The sequence below is a fragment of the Bombina bombina genome, chromosome 5, assembly GCF_027579735.1.
Source record: "Bombina bombina isolate aBomBom1 chromosome 5, aBomBom1.pri, whole genome shotgun sequence".
Taxonomy (NCBI): domain Eukaryota; kingdom Metazoa; phylum Chordata; class Amphibia; order Anura; family Bombinatoridae; genus Bombina; species Bombina bombina.
In genome coordinates, this window is record NC_069503.1 from 972,514,147 (window position 1) to 972,534,095 (window position 19,949).

General features: G+C 34.0%; 1 protein-coding gene across 4 annotated transcripts in view; it reads left to right on the plus strand.

The window, feature by feature from the left end:
• Positions 1–19,949, plus strand: part of LOC128661035 (Y+L amino acid transporter 2-like) — a 102,122-nt gene that overhangs the window by 63,987 nt on the left and 18,186 nt on the right. For 3 of the 4 annotated variants that reach the window (XM_053715181.1, XM_053715183.1, XM_053715184.1), the window contains exons 5-8: positions 11,673–11,796; positions 13,272–13,375; positions 16,114–16,210; positions 16,670–16,819. In XM_053715181.1, coding sequence (XP_053571156.1) covers positions 11,673–11,796; positions 13,272–13,375; positions 16,114–16,210; positions 16,670–16,819 — 475 coding nt within the window. Of the gene's footprint in view, positions 1–11,672; positions 11,797–13,271; positions 13,376–16,113; positions 16,211–16,669; positions 16,820–17,633; positions 18,159–19,949 lie in introns of those variants that run through there. The other variant, XM_053715182.1, reaches the window with a different exon arrangement.

The following is a 19,949-nucleotide window of genomic DNA, read 5'->3' on the forward strand; positions in this document are numbered from 1 at the left end:
CACCTAACACTACACTATAATTAAATAAATTAACTAAATTAAATACAATTACCTAAATTAAATTAAATTAGCTAAAGTACAAAAAAAACACTAAATTACAGAAAATAATAAACAAATGACAGAAATTACACCTAATCTAATAGCCCTATTAAATTAAAAAAGCCCCCCAAAAATAAAAAAAACCCTAGCCTAAACTAAACTACCAATAGCCCTTTTAAAGGGCCTTTTGCGGGGCATTGCCCCAAAGTAATCAACTCTTTTACCTGTAAAAAAAAAAAAACAAACCCTAATCTAAAAAATAAAACCCACCCAATACACCCTTAAAAAAACCTAACACTAACCCCCTGAAGATCGACTTACCGGGAGACGTCTTCATCCAAGCCGGGCGAAGTGGTCCTCCAGACGGGCAGAAGTCTTCATCCAAGCCGGGCAAAGTGGGTGTTAGGTTTAGGGTTAGACTTAGGTTTAGGGGTTAATAACTTTAATATAGTGGTGGTGGCGACATTGGGGGCGGCAGATTAGGGGTTAATAAATATAGGTAGGTGGCGGCAATGTTAGGGACGGCAGATTAGGGGTTAATAATATTTAACTAATGTTTGCGAGGAGGGAGTGCGGCGGTTTAGGGGTTAATATGTTTATTATAGTGGTGGCGACGTTGGGGCAGAAGATTAGGGGTTAATAAGTGTAGGTAGGTTGTGGTGACATTGGGGGCAGTAGATTAGAGGTTAATAAATATAATGAAGGTGTCTGCAATGTTGGGGTCAGCAGATTAGGGGTTCATAAATATAATGTAGGTGGCGGCGGTGTCCGGAGCGGCGGATTAGGGGTTAACATTTTTATTTTAGTATTTGCAATGCGGGAGGGCCTCGGTTTAGGGGTTAATAGGTAGTTTATGGGTGTTAGTGTACTTTTTAGCACTTTAGTTATGAGTTTTATGTTACTGTGTTGTACCATAAAACTCTTAACTACTGACTTTTAAATGCGTTAGGACTCTTGACAGGAGAGGGTGTACCGCTCACTTTTTGGCCTCCCATGACAAACAATACCGGCGCTATGGAAGTCCCATAGAAAAAAAGACTTTACAAAGTTTACGTAAGTCGTTTTGCGGTAAGGCCAAAAAAGTGTGCGGTGCCCCTAATTCTTCAAGACTCGTAATACCAGCGGGCGTAAAAAAGCAACGTTAGGACCTCTTAATGCTGCTTTTTTACCCTAACGCACAACTCGTAATCTAGCCGATAGTTTTTTCGGATACGTTAATTTTTTCAGCTCCATTCTTTATTCATATGCATTATTCTATTCTGAAGTTCAGAATAGAATATACATATGAATAAAGAATGGATCCGAAAAAACTAAAGGATCCAAAAAAATGATTTAACTTAACATAACTAATATGTCGGCCATTGCCGAAACAAAATTATCTAATACCACCGACACCCACATCGCCAAAACTAAATAAAGCTTTTAACCCCTAAACCGCTGTCCCCCCACATCGCCAACACTACCTAAACCTATTAACCCCTAAGCCGCAGTTCCCCGACATTACCAACACTAACTAAACCTATTAACCCCTAAACTGCCATTCCCAAACATCGCCAACACTAACTAAACCTATTAACCCCTAAACTGCCATTCCCAAACATCGCTGACACTAACTAAACCTATTAACCCCTAAACCGCAGTTCCCAGACATGAACAACACTAACTAAACCTATTAACCCCTAAACCTCTGTACACCCATTTCGCCAACACTAATTAAAACACTAACTAAACCTATTAATCCCTAAACCGCAGTACACCCACAAGGCCAACACTAACTAAACCTATTAACCCCTAAACCACTGCCCCCACATTGAAAAAAAAAAAAATTTAACTATATTAACCCCTAAACCTAACACCGCCTAACTTGAACATAATTAAAATAGACCTAAATTAAACTTACAATTATTAACTAACTGTAATTGTAGTTTTATTTTTTTTAGTAATCTTAGTTTTTTTTATTTTTAGTAATGTTAGGTTTTATTGTTATTTCACAGGTAAGTTTGTATTTATTTTAACTAGGTAATTGGTAAATAGTAATATTGTAGCTAGCTTAGGTTTTATTTTTATTTCACAGGTAAGTTTGTATTTATTTTTAAATAGGTAGTTAGTTAATAATTGTAACTTTAATTTAGGTCTATTTTAATTATGTTATAGTTAGGGGGTGTTAGGTTTAGGGGTTAATATAGTTTAATTTAGGTTGTTCGATGTGCGGGCTGGCAGTTTAGGGGTTAATAGGTTTAGTTAGTGTTGGCAATGTGGGTGTACAGCGGTTTAGGGGTTAATAGGTGTCAGCAATGTTGGGGAACATGGTTTAAGGGTTAATAGCATAATTTAGTGATGTAGTTACTGTCGGTGATGTCGAGGAACTGCGGTTTAGATTAGAACAATGAAAAATTCAGAATATGAATAAAGAATGGATTCAAAAATTCAGAAACTGATTTATTCATTTTCGGAATTTTTCGGGATTTTAGTTATGTTACCGATTCGGAAATTCGGAATCATTCGAATCTCCGAATCGGCCAAAATTTGGCCAAAAACTAAATTCGTTCGAAACGCACGTGTCTATAAAATATAACTTATTAGTTAGTCTCTTCAATATATGTTAAGGAGCATCCTGTGAGACTGTTTAGTTTTTATGTTTTTTTAAAGTGAAATAATCATACACCAAATTAGACATTTGCTTTCAGGTGAAAAGTGTTTACAAATAAGCTCTATGGCAACTGCATTCTCTAGAGATTTTTTGTGTTTAAAAGTAGGTTAAAATTTTCATTTAGTTCTAACAATTCTGAAAATTTTACATCCACTATTTTAAAGTAATTAATGTTAACAATCTTCAGTTCCTGGTAAAGGGACAGTCTAGGCCAAAATAAACTTTCATCATTCAGATAGAGCATGTAATTTTAAACAATTTTCCAATTTACTTTTATCACCAATTTTGCTTTGTTCTCTTGGTATTCTTAGTTGAAAGCTTAACCTAGGAGGTTCATATGCTAATTTCTTAGACCTTGAAGCCCACCTCTTTCAGATTGCATTTTAACAGTTTTTCACCACTAGAGGCATACTTGCCAACTGTCCCGTTTTTGCCGGGACAGTCCCGGAATTTGGGACCGGGTCCCGGCCATTTAAATGTCCCGGACTGTCCCGGCAACTCGGCAAGAGTAGCAGGCTGCAGTGCTTTTTTTTAGTTTTTTGAGCTAACACAGTACTTGCGCGTCCGCGATCGTGACACTCTGATGCCTCCCCTCCTTTGAATTTGTAATCTCAGCAGCAGCGAATCAGCGATGAGCAGGCGTGATGTCACCAGGCCGCATCTCACGTGACCCCGCGTTGCCGCTCACTAGAGCACTTTAGGAGCGTGTAGTTCTCACAGGAACACGCGGCAGCAGGCTGGAGGACTGTCACTGTCTGTCTGACAAAGTGAGCAGCTGAGAGAGAGTGTCACTCGCTGTCGCACACCGGGCCCCGTTAATCCTCTGACTTGAGGCGCCGCGCTGCCTATCTGCCAGAGAGTGAGTTGAGACAGAGAGGTGAGACTGGCTGCCTGCTGCTGCGCATATTATGAAACTGCTCTCAGGCTGCAATAAAAAGTTTTAGGCACTCTGGCTAGGCTGCTAAACGTACCGTGAAACAGACAATGAAATCAGAATTATTAATTATTTAAAAAAAATAATACATTTGTGACTTAAGTAAGTTTTATTTGTCACCCTGGCTCACTGATATTTTTTAGGAAATGATCTGCCACAGTTATATGCAGTTTATTTGTTATATCTCTGCTGGTAGAGATATTTTTCAGTAAAGTTAAGCTTCTTAATTTTTGAATTACCCTGGCTGATATTAGCAAATGATCTGCCACTGTTACTTTATTTGTTATTATAATCTGTTGGTTCTGTAAGTACAGAGATGCAGTACCCTTCTGAAGCTTTACTACAAAATATCTGTACTTACAGAACCAACAGATTAGATCATAACAAATAAACTGTATATAACAGTGGCAGATCATTTGCTATAGCCAGGGTAATTAAAAAATTAAGAAGCTTTACTGAAAAATATCTCTACCAGCAGATTATATAACAAATAAAATAACAGCTGAGTGGCATATTATTTGCAAATAGCATTGAGATAGGCATTCTATGTCCCCCCTGCATAATATATAGCCCCCATGTGTCACCCAGAATATAATATATAGCCCCCATCCACCCTTCATAATATTTTGACCCTTAGTGCTAACCCTGCATAAATATATGCCCCCCATGTGCCCCTCTACATAATATATGCCCCCTGCACAATGTCTGACCCCCATATGCCCCCCCTGCATAATATCTGGTCCCTAATGTGCCCCTTGCAAAATATTTGTCCCCTATGTTCCCCTTGCATAATTGCTGGCCCCCATTATGTGCCACCTTACTAATATCCCCATATGTCCCCCCTGCACAATGTCTGGACCCAATGTTCCCCCTGCATAATATCTTATATCTTGTCCCCATATGCCCACCTCCACAGTGTCTGGCCCCTATGTGCCCCCCTGCATAACATATGGCCCACTTGAGCCTCGCATCACACAACTAAAAATCCCACACTCTGCAAAATGTTGCCACTTCCTGCAGCAGAGGGCAGGAAAATGTGTATAGCCAGAGTGCCAGCTGTTTGTACAGGGTGTATATAACCAGTCTGCTGGTGCTATAACTCCTTATTAGCTGCTCTAGAATTCTCCCTGTAGTATGACTGTATATAGAAACAAATGCTACATATAATCAGTTGTCTCTTTATAACACACCGTGCTATAAATATTCATGTTATAGCTTTGCTTATTATGACCACCTCTTCTCGCAGGGCATTTTGATAGTGTTTCACCACTAGGGTGTTAGTTCATGTGTCATATAGATAACACTGTGCTTACGCACGGGGAGTTCCAGGCAGTCAGCTCTTATTGGCTAAAATGGATTTCTGTCAAAAGAACTGAAATAAGGGGGCAGTTTCCTGTGGCTTAGATACAAGGTATTTACAGAGGAAAAACGTGTATTAAAGGGACCGTAAACACCAGAATTTATGTTGTTTAAAAAGGTAGATAATCCCTTTATTACCCATTCCCCAATTTCGCATAACCAACACAGTTATAATAATATACTTTTTACCTCTGTGATTACCTTGTATCTATGCCTCTGCAAACTGCCCCCTTATTTCAGTTCTTTTGACAGACATGCATTTTTAGCCAATCAGTGCTTGCTCTTAGGAGCTTCACGTGCCGGAGCTCAATGTTATCTATATGGAACACATGAACTAACACCCTCTAGTGGTGAAAAACTGTCAAAATGCTTTCCGATTAGAGGCAGTCTTCAAGGTCTAAGAAATTAGCACATGATTTAGATTTCAACTAAGAATATCAAGAGAACAAAGCAAAATTGGTAATACAAGTAAATTGGAAAGTTGTTTAAAATGGCATGCCCTATTTAAATCATGAAAGATTTATTTTGACTTTACTGTCCCTTTAATATAACTGTGTTGGTTATGCAAAACTAGGGAATATGTAATAAATGAATTATCTATCTTTTAAAACAATACAAATTCTGGTGTACACTGTCCTATTAATACACTTTTTACCTCTGTGATTACCTTGTATCTAAGTATCTTCTAACGGCCCCCTGATCACATGACTGTGACTATTTATTATCTATTGAGTTGCATTTAGTACTGTGTGAAAACATTATCTATATGGCCCACATAAACTTCTCAGGCGTGAAAACATTATTATCTATATGGCCCACATGAACTATCAGTCTCACGTTGTGAAAAGCAAATACCAAAGCATGTGATTAAGAGGCTGTCTATAGAGCCTTTGAAACAGACAGAAATTTAGAGGTTTAAATGTTATAAAGTATATTAATATAACAATGTAGGTTGTTGTGCAAAGCTGGGGAATGGGTAGTAAAGGCGTTATCTGTCTTTTTAAAAGATAACAATTTTTGTGTAGACTGTGTCTTTAATGGAGGGCGTCAAAATGCACCTTCGCCTGTGTACACAAAAATCCTTGCACCGGCCCTGAAAGTATTCTCATGCTAGGGACACTCTACTTTCCACTTCCACTAGTGCAGATATATTCAAAGCTACATACTTATTTTTATTGATTTACAAAGATCATGTCTGAGTCAAAGCTAGAAAAGTGGAACACCCACAGCTGATTAGATCACTTTTAAAACTTTGACACAGAATGCCCATTGTAATTACTAACTTCTAAAGTTCTAATATGGGTTGAGTGCTTTGCTCAAGATAGGCTGTTATTTATTGGGGCGTATTTGTCATTGTCTCCCTAGCCATGTATGATTAGACATTGAACTACAGCGTTGTATATTTTATGTTATATTCTTTATAATTTAGCAAATTTCTCCTCTGTCAATTTTTTTTATGCAGTAAAGGTTATTGGTGATGAGTTCCACTTGATTGATTTGACTGAGAATTACTAATAAGGTTAATTTACGCACTGGTAATAGATTGTGTAAGAATATTTGTAAGGAAATTAAGCAGTATTTATCAACCTCCTTTCTTAAGTATTTGCCTCTATTGCATCTGTTTGGTAACAAACACAATTTTCCATAATGGAGCTGATCATCATTTTCCCCTGCGGCTCATCAGGAGTACCTCATAGGGTGCCAAAGATATAACCTTTATTTTAAAGGGACACTAAAGCCACATGTTTTCTTTCATGTTTCAGATAGAGCATGACATTTTAAGCAACTTTCTATTTTACTCCTATTGTCAATTTTTCTACGTTCTTTTGCTATCTTTATTTAAAAAGCAGGAATGTAAATCTTAGCAGCCAGCCCATTTTAGGTTCAGCACCATGGATAGCGCTTCCTTATTGGTGGCTGACATTTAGCCACCAATAAACAAGCATAACCCAGGTTCTCAAACAAAAATGGGCCGGCTCCTATGCATTACATTCCTGCTTTTTAAATAAAGATAGCAAAAGAATGAAGAAAAATTAATAGGAGTAAATTAGAAAGTTGCTTAAAATTGCTGCTCTATATGAATCATGAAAGAAAAAAATTGGGTTTAGTGTCCATTTAAATTTGCCTGGCCTCTGTCCATTAAAAACAATATATATATATATATATATATATATATATATATATATATATATATATATATATATATATATTGTTCCCAGAGTAAAAGTATTTAGGGATCATCAACTATTTGCCAATTGCCGATTGAGTTCTTGACACAAACTAGATTATAAAACTATCTATATATTAACCCCAGATTAGAGTACATACAGTTTTTGTTTTTGTTTTTATTAAAGGAGAAAGCAAATTATCTAGAGAAAGAAAAGATGAGCTCGAAAAGTCGTAGCATATTACATTTCTTTAAGAAGAAAGCTGAGAAAGGTACTATAGATAAGAAAGGGCCTGTAGGACAAAGACAGGTAGATGTTGCTACACCAAATGATATAGTAACTAAAGAGCAAGGAGAGACAGCTGAGAGAGTGCCTGAAGGAGGACATGCGAGTAGCACTCTTCCAGTTGAGAGAGTGCCTGAAGAGGAAGGACATGGAAGTGGCACTCCTCCAGCTGAGAGACTGCCTGAAGAGGAACAAAGTCTGATTCTTCCATTTCAGAAAGAGCCTGGAGAACTGAGTCAGAGGTTGCCACTCAAGAGATTAAAGGCAGTGGAAACCATACCACCCAATAATGGAAAAAAGCGAAGAAGACCTATTTCTGCTCTGCCACTTAAAACAGTTGTCAAAAAGAGAGGGCAACCAAGTCTTGCTCTGTCAGTTGAGAAAGGGATATCAGAGCAAAGGTCCACTGAGCGAGGAGAACAAAGTCACACTGTGCGATATGAGAGAGAGACAGCTGAAGATTTGCCTATCTATCTGTCAGACTCAGACAATACAGAAGAGAGAAGACAATTAAGTCCTATTCTTCTAGACCGCAATCAGGGTCAACCCAATGTCCTTGAAACCAGCAATCATGGTCAACCCTATGTCAGTGAGTCCAGCAATCAGGGTCAACCTGATGTCAGCGAGTCCAGCAATGAGTGTCAACCTGGTGTCAGTGAGACCAGCAATCAAGGACAACCCAATGTCAGTGCCCCCACCAAAAAAAAAAATTCAGCTGCGAGAAAAAAACGTTTTTGCCATTTTAACTCCACTTGGCCTTCTCAATTTCCGTTTATTAAGGCAAGTAGAATGGGTAGTTCATATGCCTTTTGCACATACTGTTCTAAAGATATAAAAATTGCACATGGTGGCATTAATGATATCAGAGTGCACATAGAATCCCAAGTCCATATATTAAAGGCAGACATGTATTGTGCAGGAATATCGAGCAAAAAAATAACAAGCTGGGCATCAACGGCTAACACAGCTCCAGTACATGAACAGGCCAACCGAGCTGCAGTGCTTTGGACTGGATTTATGATTGAACATAACATTGCATTCCTGTCCAGTGACCATGCTGCAAAACTCTTCAAAGAAATGTTCCCAGGAGAAGTTTCTTCAAAATTTACATGTGGAAGAACAAAAGCTACGCACTTGTGCAATGGTATTATAGCACCAGAAGCACAAAAGAAAGTGTTAAATTCATTGTTAGACACTAGTGAAGGATGGTTTTCCTTGGCTACCGATGGCAGCAGCGATAGCGAAGATAAACTGTTCCCAGTTTTACTAAGGCACCATGAAAAAAATTCAATAAATGTCATCACATCATTACTTGACATGTTTCCTTGTAACAAAGCAACTGGAGAAAACATTTTTAATGGGATAAATGATGTCATTTCAAAGAAAGCATTAGATTGGAAAAATTGTGTGGCCTACAGCAGTGACAACGCAAGTGTGATGGTTGGTAGACACAACAGTGTGCTGAGCAGAATAAAAGTAAAACAATCAACAGTGTTTGATGTGGGCTGTCCATGCCACTTGGCCCATTTGTTAAGTCAGCGAGCTGCAAAAATGTTGTCAGTGAGTGTTGAAGACCTCATAATTGACACATATTATCACTTTGAAAAAGCCTGTTCCAGAAAAGAAGATTTACGAGACTTTATGATTTTCTGCAATACAGATGTCAGGAAAGTACTGAAGCACTGCTCAACGCGATGGCTAAGCCAAATGAAATGTGTGGAAAGAATTCTTTCTAAATGGGATGCACTAAAAGGTTATTTTTCCACTTACTTTGGTGATGGAGAAGATGGCAGAGGAAGAAATAAGGGAACTGAAAGAGAAAAACGCTTAGTCTCACTGTACGAAAATAGAATAACAATGATCTACCTTTTCTTTGTTCATGCAGTTCTTAACAAAGTTGACAACTTCAACATAATGCTGCAATCAAATGAACCAAAAGTTCATGTTTTATACGAAGAGATGATGGAATTGTATAAATATTTCATCAGCAAACTTGTGAAACCTGAAATATTAGCAAACCAAACAGAAGAATTGTTGGATGTTGATTTCTGTTCCACTGAAAACCAAAAAGATAACAGGCAATTGTTTATTGGATTTGCTGCTCGACAGGCTCTTAGAGTCCATGAGGATGATCTAAATGAAAATGCCATCACAGTTTTTTACTCAGATGTGAGGGAATTTTACTGTGCAGCCCTTGGCTACATGAAGAAAAGGTTTCCCATGAAGAATACAGTTTTAAGAGCTGCAAGATTTCTTGATCCAAGAAAACGCCTGTTTGTATCTTTTGAAGAAATAATGGACATCCTCACTAACTTTCCTGGTATTATTGCAGACAGAGAGGTTGATAGTTTGCAGTGTGAGTACGAACTGTACCAAATATCAAGAAACACAGAGATTGGATTGACAGAAGAGCAAGATCAAAGTTCAGTAAGGATTGATAGCATATGGCAAAATATTTCTAATCTTACCCATCCATCATCTGGCCAGAAAATGTACCCTCTTCTTTGCAAACTTTCAAAATACCTACTGCTGATTCCACACAGTAACGCGTATTGTGAAACCATATTTAACATGGTGAGAAAGGTACAAACAGAACTGAGGAATCAGTTAGGTAAAGACACCAAACAAGCACGGTCTTCCTCAAGTGTTCATTATGAGTCTACAGGAATTAGAAATACGCTAGTTGGCATTTTGACAGCAAAAGTTAATTTATTTTCATCTGTCTCCTGTTACGAATGGAAGCCGAGCACTGAGCTTGTTAAGAAAGCAGGTTCGATCACATACAAAACCTTAAAACAACGAAGAGAACAGAGAGAACAACAAACATGCTGAAGAGAGCACCTGAAGAGGAAGGGCATGCAGTTTGGAAACCTGAACTATAAACTTTAAGCTTACATTAAACTGAGGACATGGGCCTGTTCACTACAAAGATTGATTTATGCAATACTTGAGTTTTTGTTAATAGAAAATTATATATATATTATTTGTTTTGTAGCATAACTCAATGCTTTAACAGTTAAAAATATAGTTATATGACATCACATTTAAGTCTACAAATGTGACTATGACAGTTTGTTTTAAAAAAAATATTGCAAAAGTTGGAAAAGGTTAGAATATTTTTTCCCCCCGTTAATTTAACATTCTAGTAACATTTATTTATTGTTATTGATTTAATATATTTAACATATTGTTTCTATTAAATTATCTTTCAAAACTTATGTTCTCGTATATATTTCATTCAACCATTGAAGTTCAATAAAATATGTAAAGGCTGGAAATTGAAACTACAGAAATCCTATCAGGTGGATCAGAAACAGGGTGGTGGTATCCATTTAAAAACATAAGCAGTGGAGTGGCTTCTAAAGAGCCATTAACTATAAAATTGTAGTGGTTTGTACAACAAAATTGATTTCTGATCTCCGTTGAATGGTTTACATAAAAATGTAAGTAGGAGAATTGGAATGTTTTCAACATGAGATAGCAGTAGTATATGATGCATGGGCCATTTATTTAATTAATTCCATTCTGTACATTCTACTTCTATTTTCATATTTTAATTATATATATATATATATATATATATATATATATAAATATATATATATATATATATATATATATATATATATATTCTGCACCATTAAAAATAGGCGGAGCTAAATTATGCTAATTATGGGGGTTTGGCAAAGTGGGCGGGGCTTTAGGGCAGGGGGTGTGGTTAAATATTTCATGCAGGTAATTGATAGCTGCAAAGTGTCCCTGGAAATTTTTTTCAAATGTTGGCAACTATGCTAGAGGGTGTTAGTTTATAGTTTACATATTTCATATAGATAACACTGGGAGCAGGCACTGATTGGCTACACTGCAAGTCTGTCAAAAGAACTGAAAAAAAGGGGCAGTTTGCAGAGACTTAGATACAAGATAATCACAGAGGTTAAAAGTATATTATTATAACTGTGTTGGTTATACAAAACTGGGAAATGGGTAATAAAGGGATTATCTATCTTTTAAAACAATAACAATTCTAGTGTAGACTGCCCCTTTAAGAAGAAGCCCGATATTAAAATGCCATATTCTTATAGTATAATCATTCTATTTTTGTGGCGCATAAATCCTTTTTTAATAAATCATCTATTAATCTTTAATTATTAATATAACATGTTGCTTTATAGAATTTATGTGGAGTATTGTCACATTTATCTAAATATTTTTTTAATTTGTTTATCGTTTTCTACAGGAATCTTCCACTTGCCATTGGCATTTCAATGCCTATTGTTACAATTATATATTTGTTGACAAATGTGGCATATTATGTTGTCCTTGACATGCCAGCAGTTCTTGGCAGTGATGCAGTTGCGGTGGTGAGTATATTATCACAATCTTTGCTGCTGTACTACTTAAAGGTACAGTCAATACTAAAATTGTTACTGTTTAAAACAATAGACAACACCTTTATTACCTATTGCCCAGCTTTGCACAACCAATATTGTTATATTAATATACATTTAAATCTCTAAATGTCTGCCTATTTCTTAGCCACTACAGACAGTCTCTTATCACATGTTTTTTTATTTGATTTTAACAACAGGAGACTGCTAGTTCATGTGAGTCATATAGATAACATTATGTTCACGCCTGTTGAGTTATTTCAGAGTTAGCACAACACAGCACTAGTTGGCTAAAATGCAAGTCAATAGAAAATAAATAAAAAGTCATGTGATCAGGGGGCTGTCAGAAGAGGCTTAGATACAAGGTAATCACAGAGGTAAAACGTATATTACTATAACTGTGTTGGTTATGCAAAACTATGGAATGGGATAATAAAGGGATTTTCTATATTTTAAAACAATACAAATTCTAGTGTACACTGTCCCTTAAAAAAAAGAAAATATTTAGCCTCAAAATTTCTTCAAGTGAGCAGAGTAAATTCTCTGTGAGTAGTTATTCTTCAGCTACTCATTTCACTGTCATCTACATGGTGAAATAAACAGCCTGTGTTCACACTTTACATTACTGTGATCTCGTGAGAATTATATATATACATAAAATATCTCCCTTTTTTATATAAAGATGTTCATGTGATGTTTTTCTAATCAGCTTTTTGCAGCTATACTGCATCACTCTGAAGTGATTCAGAATTTCGAAAAAACATGTTTTTGTCAGATCCTGTTTTCAGTATTAGATAAATTAACATTGTTTTAAAAAAAAGTAAGAAAATGTTTTTAAAAATGATAATTTAATGGAGTAAATGTATCTTTTACTAAATATAGTTTATAGTGCATATTGTATGTAACAATCAATAATGCATCTAAAATAAATTGCACAAATATTTTAACATGATTCTAAGTATGGGTTTATTTTAATCTATTAAACTTTGTATTCAACTATATCAGTCCTATTAGAACCACCACCAGTTGAATTAACTAAGCCATTTATATTAAATACATACTGTACATTATAAATATAGAACATTTGTTGTTTTTATATTCTGATTTGGTAAACATTAAAAAGCTTAGAAGAGGAGCCTTCTAAAGCTGTTTTGTAAATTAGTCTATAGAACGTCATGAAAGCAAAATATATGTTATAAAAGGGAAAGATGACAGCTAAATAATTCCATATTGATAGAAAACATTGTTGCAAATACTGCCATAGCCAATGAGCCCATCAAGGTTTACAATTCAATGAAGAATACTAGATAAAGGTGGTTAATTTTGACTTTACTGTCCCTTTAAAAAGACTCAGAACCAAGATGTAGATTTCTATAATAGCTTATTATAAATGAGTATATTAAATAGTATTATTAATCATCTACTTATTTAACTTTGTTGTATTGTAGACATTTGGGAATGAGGTTCTTGGTCATGCGAAATGGTTGATTCCAATCTCTGTAGCAATGTCTTGTTATGGAGGATTAAACTCATCAATTATAGCAGCCTCAAGGTGAGAGTCAATAAATTTTATTTTTATATGTGAGCCATTGGAATAAATATTAGAAAAGTTATTTTATTCAGACAACTGTTTTAAATAAATCTTAAAATATGTTAGACAATATTTAGGTAAGAATCAAGAATCCCTAGATATTATTTAAGTATTAAGAAATTTCACATTCTTAACATTATTAGACCTTACTTTTAATTTTGTATTAATACAATTTTCTTTCTTTCCTTTTGGGCTAATGCATTAGTTTCATTATATTCTTGCTTGTAAAGAAGAAAATAAATTGGAAAAAAAATAAACAAAATATTATATTGTAGCTTTTAATAGTGTGTCTGTTCCAAATAAGGAATGCCTGTTTAATTAATGTATATCATTTTAAATAAATTTGATTGCCCTATAAATGAAAGATTGCACACTCAATCATTGGTGTGCAGATATTACTCTCAAGGTAAAAGAATATTTATATTGTTTTCTACAAAATTATGTACCCTTTTGTTTAAACGTTACAGAATAGACTGAAACACTGACTTTATTAATTTTGAACCAAAATGTATTTTCAACTTTCAATTTAATATTATGTGATTGTTAAATTATTATTTTTTATTGTATTGGTGTTTCAGCTGTTTTAATGAATCATTAGGGTCATTTCTTAAGAATTAAAAACTAATTTAGTTTTGAAGTTAAAATCAAATAAATAATCTAATAATTAATGGCTGAATTTAAGAACTTAAAAACTTCATTGTATAATTAACATTAATGGCTAGATTACGAGTGGAGTGCTATTTTTCACTCCTGCTCTAGACGGAGGCTTTTTGCATGCGTTGGGTAGTGCTCGTATTACAAATTAAAAGTAACAAGTTAGTAGGCAAGCGAAAATCCGACGACAAGCAAAAAGTTGAACTTCGTATATTGCGACAGCATTAACATATTCTCCCACAGACTTCAATGGAGCATGCAAAATAAATATAAAACTAACACCCATACTAACACATAACCTGATCGTGACTATTTAAGTTTGCTAAATCCAACATGAATTATGATTATTTCACATTCCATTGTTCTTCACGTAGAAGAATATGTTCTATCTATTCTTAAATAAATTTTTATATATATATATATATATATATATATATATACTGTATATACTGTATCTGTATATACTGTATGTATATATACAGATATATATATGATTTTTTTGTCTATTTATCTATATATATATTTATTTTTTATTATTCATATATATATATAGTGTGCTTCTCTCTGTGTGTACATATATATATATATATATATATATATATATATATATATATAAAGTCCAGAAATGAGCACTCTCACCTAATCAACAACTGCCAGGGTGCCGATATATGAAGGCACTCACTGGCCTTTTCAAAAAGTATTTAATGAGTTAAGCATGAGGAAGGGGAGTGTGTCGCCGAAACGTCACGCTTAACTCATTAAATACTTTTTGAAAAGACCAGGAGTGCCTTCATATATCTTGTATATAAATATATACTATATATATATATATATATATATATATATATATAAATATATATATATATATATGAATATCTATTTAATAATACTTGGAACATATTCCCCATGTGAAGAACATTGACATGTTAAATATTTACAGTACATACACAGTTAAACACTTTATTAAATATGAATATTGCAATAATTTGATTTTACATGTTTTCATCTACTTGACTGCAAAGGGCATCAATGTATATATATGTCTATATATGTATATACATGTATGTATGTGTTAATATGTGTATATCTCTGTAAAAAAATATATACACATATAAATACATAAATACATACGTAAACTCATGTAAAAAAATAATAATATATATATATATATATATATATATATATACAGTACATACATACATATACATATTTAGACATGTGTATGTATGTATCTCTATGTTAAAGCCCTTTGCAGGCCTTTTTTTCTAACACCTCATATCTTTGAGCCCTTATAAATTTTTTAATGCAATTTTTTTAATATAAAGTTTATCAGTTTTAATATGAGTGTAACTGTACTGTTAAATGTATTTTTTGTCTTGAGTAACAGTTAACCAGAGCTCTGAAGTCTCGCTAAACAAACTCACATTAAATTTGATTGAGCTCAAGCGAACGTGTTTACTTTCAACTTGTAATATATAAGATATTTCCACTGCGAGCAAAGAGAGGCGAAATACCCCATATATCCCTTACAGCTACAGTTACCACACCACTTGTTATCTGGCCCTTTATGGGAAGCCTGAATAAATATAATTCATTGTATGGTTATATTTATGTCTTTTGTGTGACATGGAATAAGTTCTTTGTAAGGTTCTATTGCAGAATACCAATGTTACTGGTAATGCAGAACAATTACAGGTATTCAGAAAGGTAATAATATTACCTTTGAATATTTGTGAGAAGGCCTGATTAAAAAAAATAAAGTTTAGCAATGATTTTTATCTGTTACATGGAAGCTTTGCTTTCTTCTATTCTTTCTTTCTATTCTTCATAGAAATACATTTTTGAACATTATTTAAAACAAAGACACACAAAGTGGAATAAGTAATTGTGGAACCAATTTGAAAATACACATATTTTTGAAAAGCTTCAGTAATTTCTAATAATTTGTTAAATAATGCTAAGTTCTGTTGGTTTTGTGGGTTTTAGTTGTGTATTACTGTTATCATTATATTACAATGCTAAGTGAATAAATGCATTGCTTTTAGGCTGTTTTATGTTGGAGCAAGAGAAGGACATCTTCCTGCATGCTTGAATTTGATTCACCAACATAATTTTACTCCAGTACCGGCACTGCTTTTTAATGTGAGTATAAATAATAAACATAGTTTGCATATCAACCATAAAAGGTTCTCCTATTTAAATTTGAGAAATCAACAATATGCTAGAAAGTGCGAGAAAAACACTTAGCTAGAATATCATCCAGTATGAACAAGTTAATATACATCTATTAAGGAATTGCATGCCTTAATATGACTAATTTAAAAGCTGGTTTATCAAAATTCACCATTGCCAATCATATTATTAAATACTATTTTTACATATTGCATTTGATTGGCTGTACCAAAATATGCCTAAGGAGGGAGTAAATGAGTAAACATGCATTAACTTGTAATTCAATTTAACACTTTAATAACTAAATACCATGTATGTGTACTGCAGTGATTACAGAATATTACTGAGAACAGCAAAGTTTGATATCTCTTTAATTTATGTAATAGCATTTTTGTATTTCTCTACACCTCATAAAACATTTATTTTTAGGGACTGATGGCCATTATTTACCTACTGGTGAAGGATATATTTCTACTTATCAACTACTACAGCTTTAGCTACTGGCTGTTTGTTGGACTTTCTGTTGCTGGTTTAATTGTTTTACGTATTACTCAACCTGAAAGACCTCGTCCTGTGAAGGTAAGTCATAATCAGGTTTATAAAACGTGTCTAGTTTCTAAAAACACTTAACAAAATAGACATTTTAAAGGGACACTGAACCCAATTTTTTTTCTTTCATGATTCAGATAGAGCATGCAATTTGAAGCAACTTTCTAATGTAATCCTATTATCATTTTTTCTTCATTCTCTTGCTATCTTTATTTGAAAAAGAAGGCATCTAAGCTAAGGAGCCTGACAATTTTTGGTTCAGAAACGTGGACATCACTTTTTTATTGATGGGTGAATTTCTCCACCAATCAGCAAGAACAACCCAGGTTGTTCACCAAAAAAACTTACATTCTTGCTTTTCAAATAAAGATACCAAGAGAATGAAGAAAATTATTTAATAGAAGTAAATTAGAAAGTTGCTAAAAAATTGCATGCTCTATCTGAATCACAAAAGAAAATGTTTGGGTTCAGTGTTCCTTTAAGCAGTTTGTCAATCAGGTGGATCCTGTATATGCTAGAAGGTACATGTCAAATATGTTCACAATGTCATATTACTTTTGACAATAAGGTCAATATTTTAATTGATTTCAAATGTCAAAATACAAAATCTAAAATCCACAATAAGGAAACAGTCAAAAATATATAAGATCTAGTAACTTGATTCTTGAAGCCAGGCCACCAGAAATGCAGCTTAACTAAAGGGATGGGCTTTCATATACCTGGATGACCTGCCAATGGAGCATCAAGAGCAACACATAATATCTCTAGTTGAAAAGGAGCATACAGTATAATCTGTCTTGAAAAAAGTACATAACATCTTTCTTTTGACAATGGAAATCTGCAGGTGGAACAGCTTAATCTTAAGGAAATTGTTGAATTTGAGACCACAAATAAGAGCGATAGCAAGGAACGATTTGATGGGAGAATCGACTCAGGAGCATCAGAGATATCAGTCTGTTAAAAATGAATACAATACATGGAATCCAATACAGAACAGCCTCTTGATAACACTAGGAGTAAAAATCCATATGTGTGTAGAAGCAAAGCTCAACGTGTATAAAAATCAAAATACTCACTGGGAGCCAAATCCAATTTCCGGAAAATTGAATTAAAAACTAACGATTACAAAAAGAACAATACGGCTTTTATTCTTGCTTTTGCTCAACATGTTTCAACGAACACAGACGTCTTTCTCAAGAGCAATAAAAACATTGAAAATGCTATTTTAATGTTTTTATTGCTCTTGAGCTTGAGTTTTTGGCTTTTAAATACCAAAGAAATAGTTGATTAAAGTGTGTTAAGGGCTGTGAGAGGCATAATCTGCTGAGAAAAAAAATCTGATAAATTTATAATAAAGTCAATAAAATGCTGAACTTCTTTTTTTGTCATGTACGGATAGCTAATCCTTAATCACTGAGGATTTTTTAGCATCTATTTGTAAACCAGTAGGAAATGGTATTAACTTTGAAAGTACATTTTTTCAGTTTTGCATACAGACGGTAATATCCAACAGATATCTGGGCGTTGCATAACCCAAAATGCATCACTAAATATTGAAAATGCCCATATTGTGTTCTTAATGCTGCCTTTTATTAGTCTCCTTTGTGTATGCATACAAGATTATATGCTCCTCTGAAATGTAGTTTAGAAAATGTGTAATAAACAACATTTTTCTTTTATTTTAGAGATCTGGTATACAAATGTGGTTTGGAAATGAATACATATTAAATAAGCTGTCCTATGAATATTATCATAGACATGAGTCCATGCATTCAATTATTAAAACATGAAATGATGAAATAAAATATATATATTAAATAGTCAATAAAATAAAGTCAAATGTATATATATAGTGCTACTAGGGGTAGGGGCACACAGATATTATAAGGGTATTGTGTTATGTGCTGGTAATCCTAAATGTATAAAACCAAATTAGTTAGAAAAGAGCTCTACCAAATCTAAAGAGCTAAAGCGGATTACTGGCCGCACCAAAAACCACCCTCACAGTATAGTTGGAAATGACATCCTAAACAGGTTTGCTGAACATATACATTTTAATAAAAACATAGCCAAAAAGATACATGCTGAGAAAATGGCAATGAACAAATTACAAATTGCAAGTGTAGTGCACTACTGACGTCTGTTGGCTAGCATATGCAGGGTTAAAACCGATTCATGAGAAAGTCCATCTCTAATACCGGGCACTTGAGTGTTAAAAACACCCTCCGGTTACAGATAAACAGAATACCGTCCTTGATATCTCAATGCCATGTATTTGATCCGGTACCGGATTTGAGACAATAATATGAGAGTCCAAGAAAGGTAATTCACTGTTGAAAACTTAATCCCATGTGCAAGTGATACACCAAACTTCAAAACTTCAGGTTGCAAGACTTATTACTGCATGGCTTACCTTCGCTTTCTTCACACACTCTACGGTATTACCTGACAGGATCTCATCCGTGGTGTGACTCACAGCGATGTATTCTGCCTATGCAGCTCTTCACTTGCTCAGATATTCGAACTTGATATTGCCAGATTCACAGCATATCCACCATGCTCGAGCAATTTGTAATTTGTTCATTGCCATTTTCTCAGCATGTATCTTTTTGGCTATGTTTTTATTAAAATGTATATGTTCAGCAAACCTGTTTAGGATGTCATTTCCAACTATATTGTGAGGGTGGTTTTTGGTGCGGCCAGTAATCCGCTTTAGCTCTTTAGATTTGGTAGAGCTCTTTTCTAACTAATTTGGTTTTATATATATATATATATATATATATATATATATATATATATATATATATATAAATATATATATATAATTATACTACTAAGTCCCCTAATAGAAATATAACTCTTAAGTACATCTCTTAAGACATTATCAGTAGGAAGTATATATACAGTATATATGTACTGTATATGTATATTATAAGACTTAATATTATGCCCAGGTCTAATATTTAAATATATAAGAATACATACTCAATCAATATACCCATGTCTAGTCTTAAAATATACATGCTCAGTTAAATAATCATATATATATTAACCAGATGGTTTATTAAAGCTAGGAAATAATAAGTATATTGCATATACATCTATGAAAATATATAAGGCAATATATTTTCCTGTAGCTGAATAATTTACTAAATAAAAA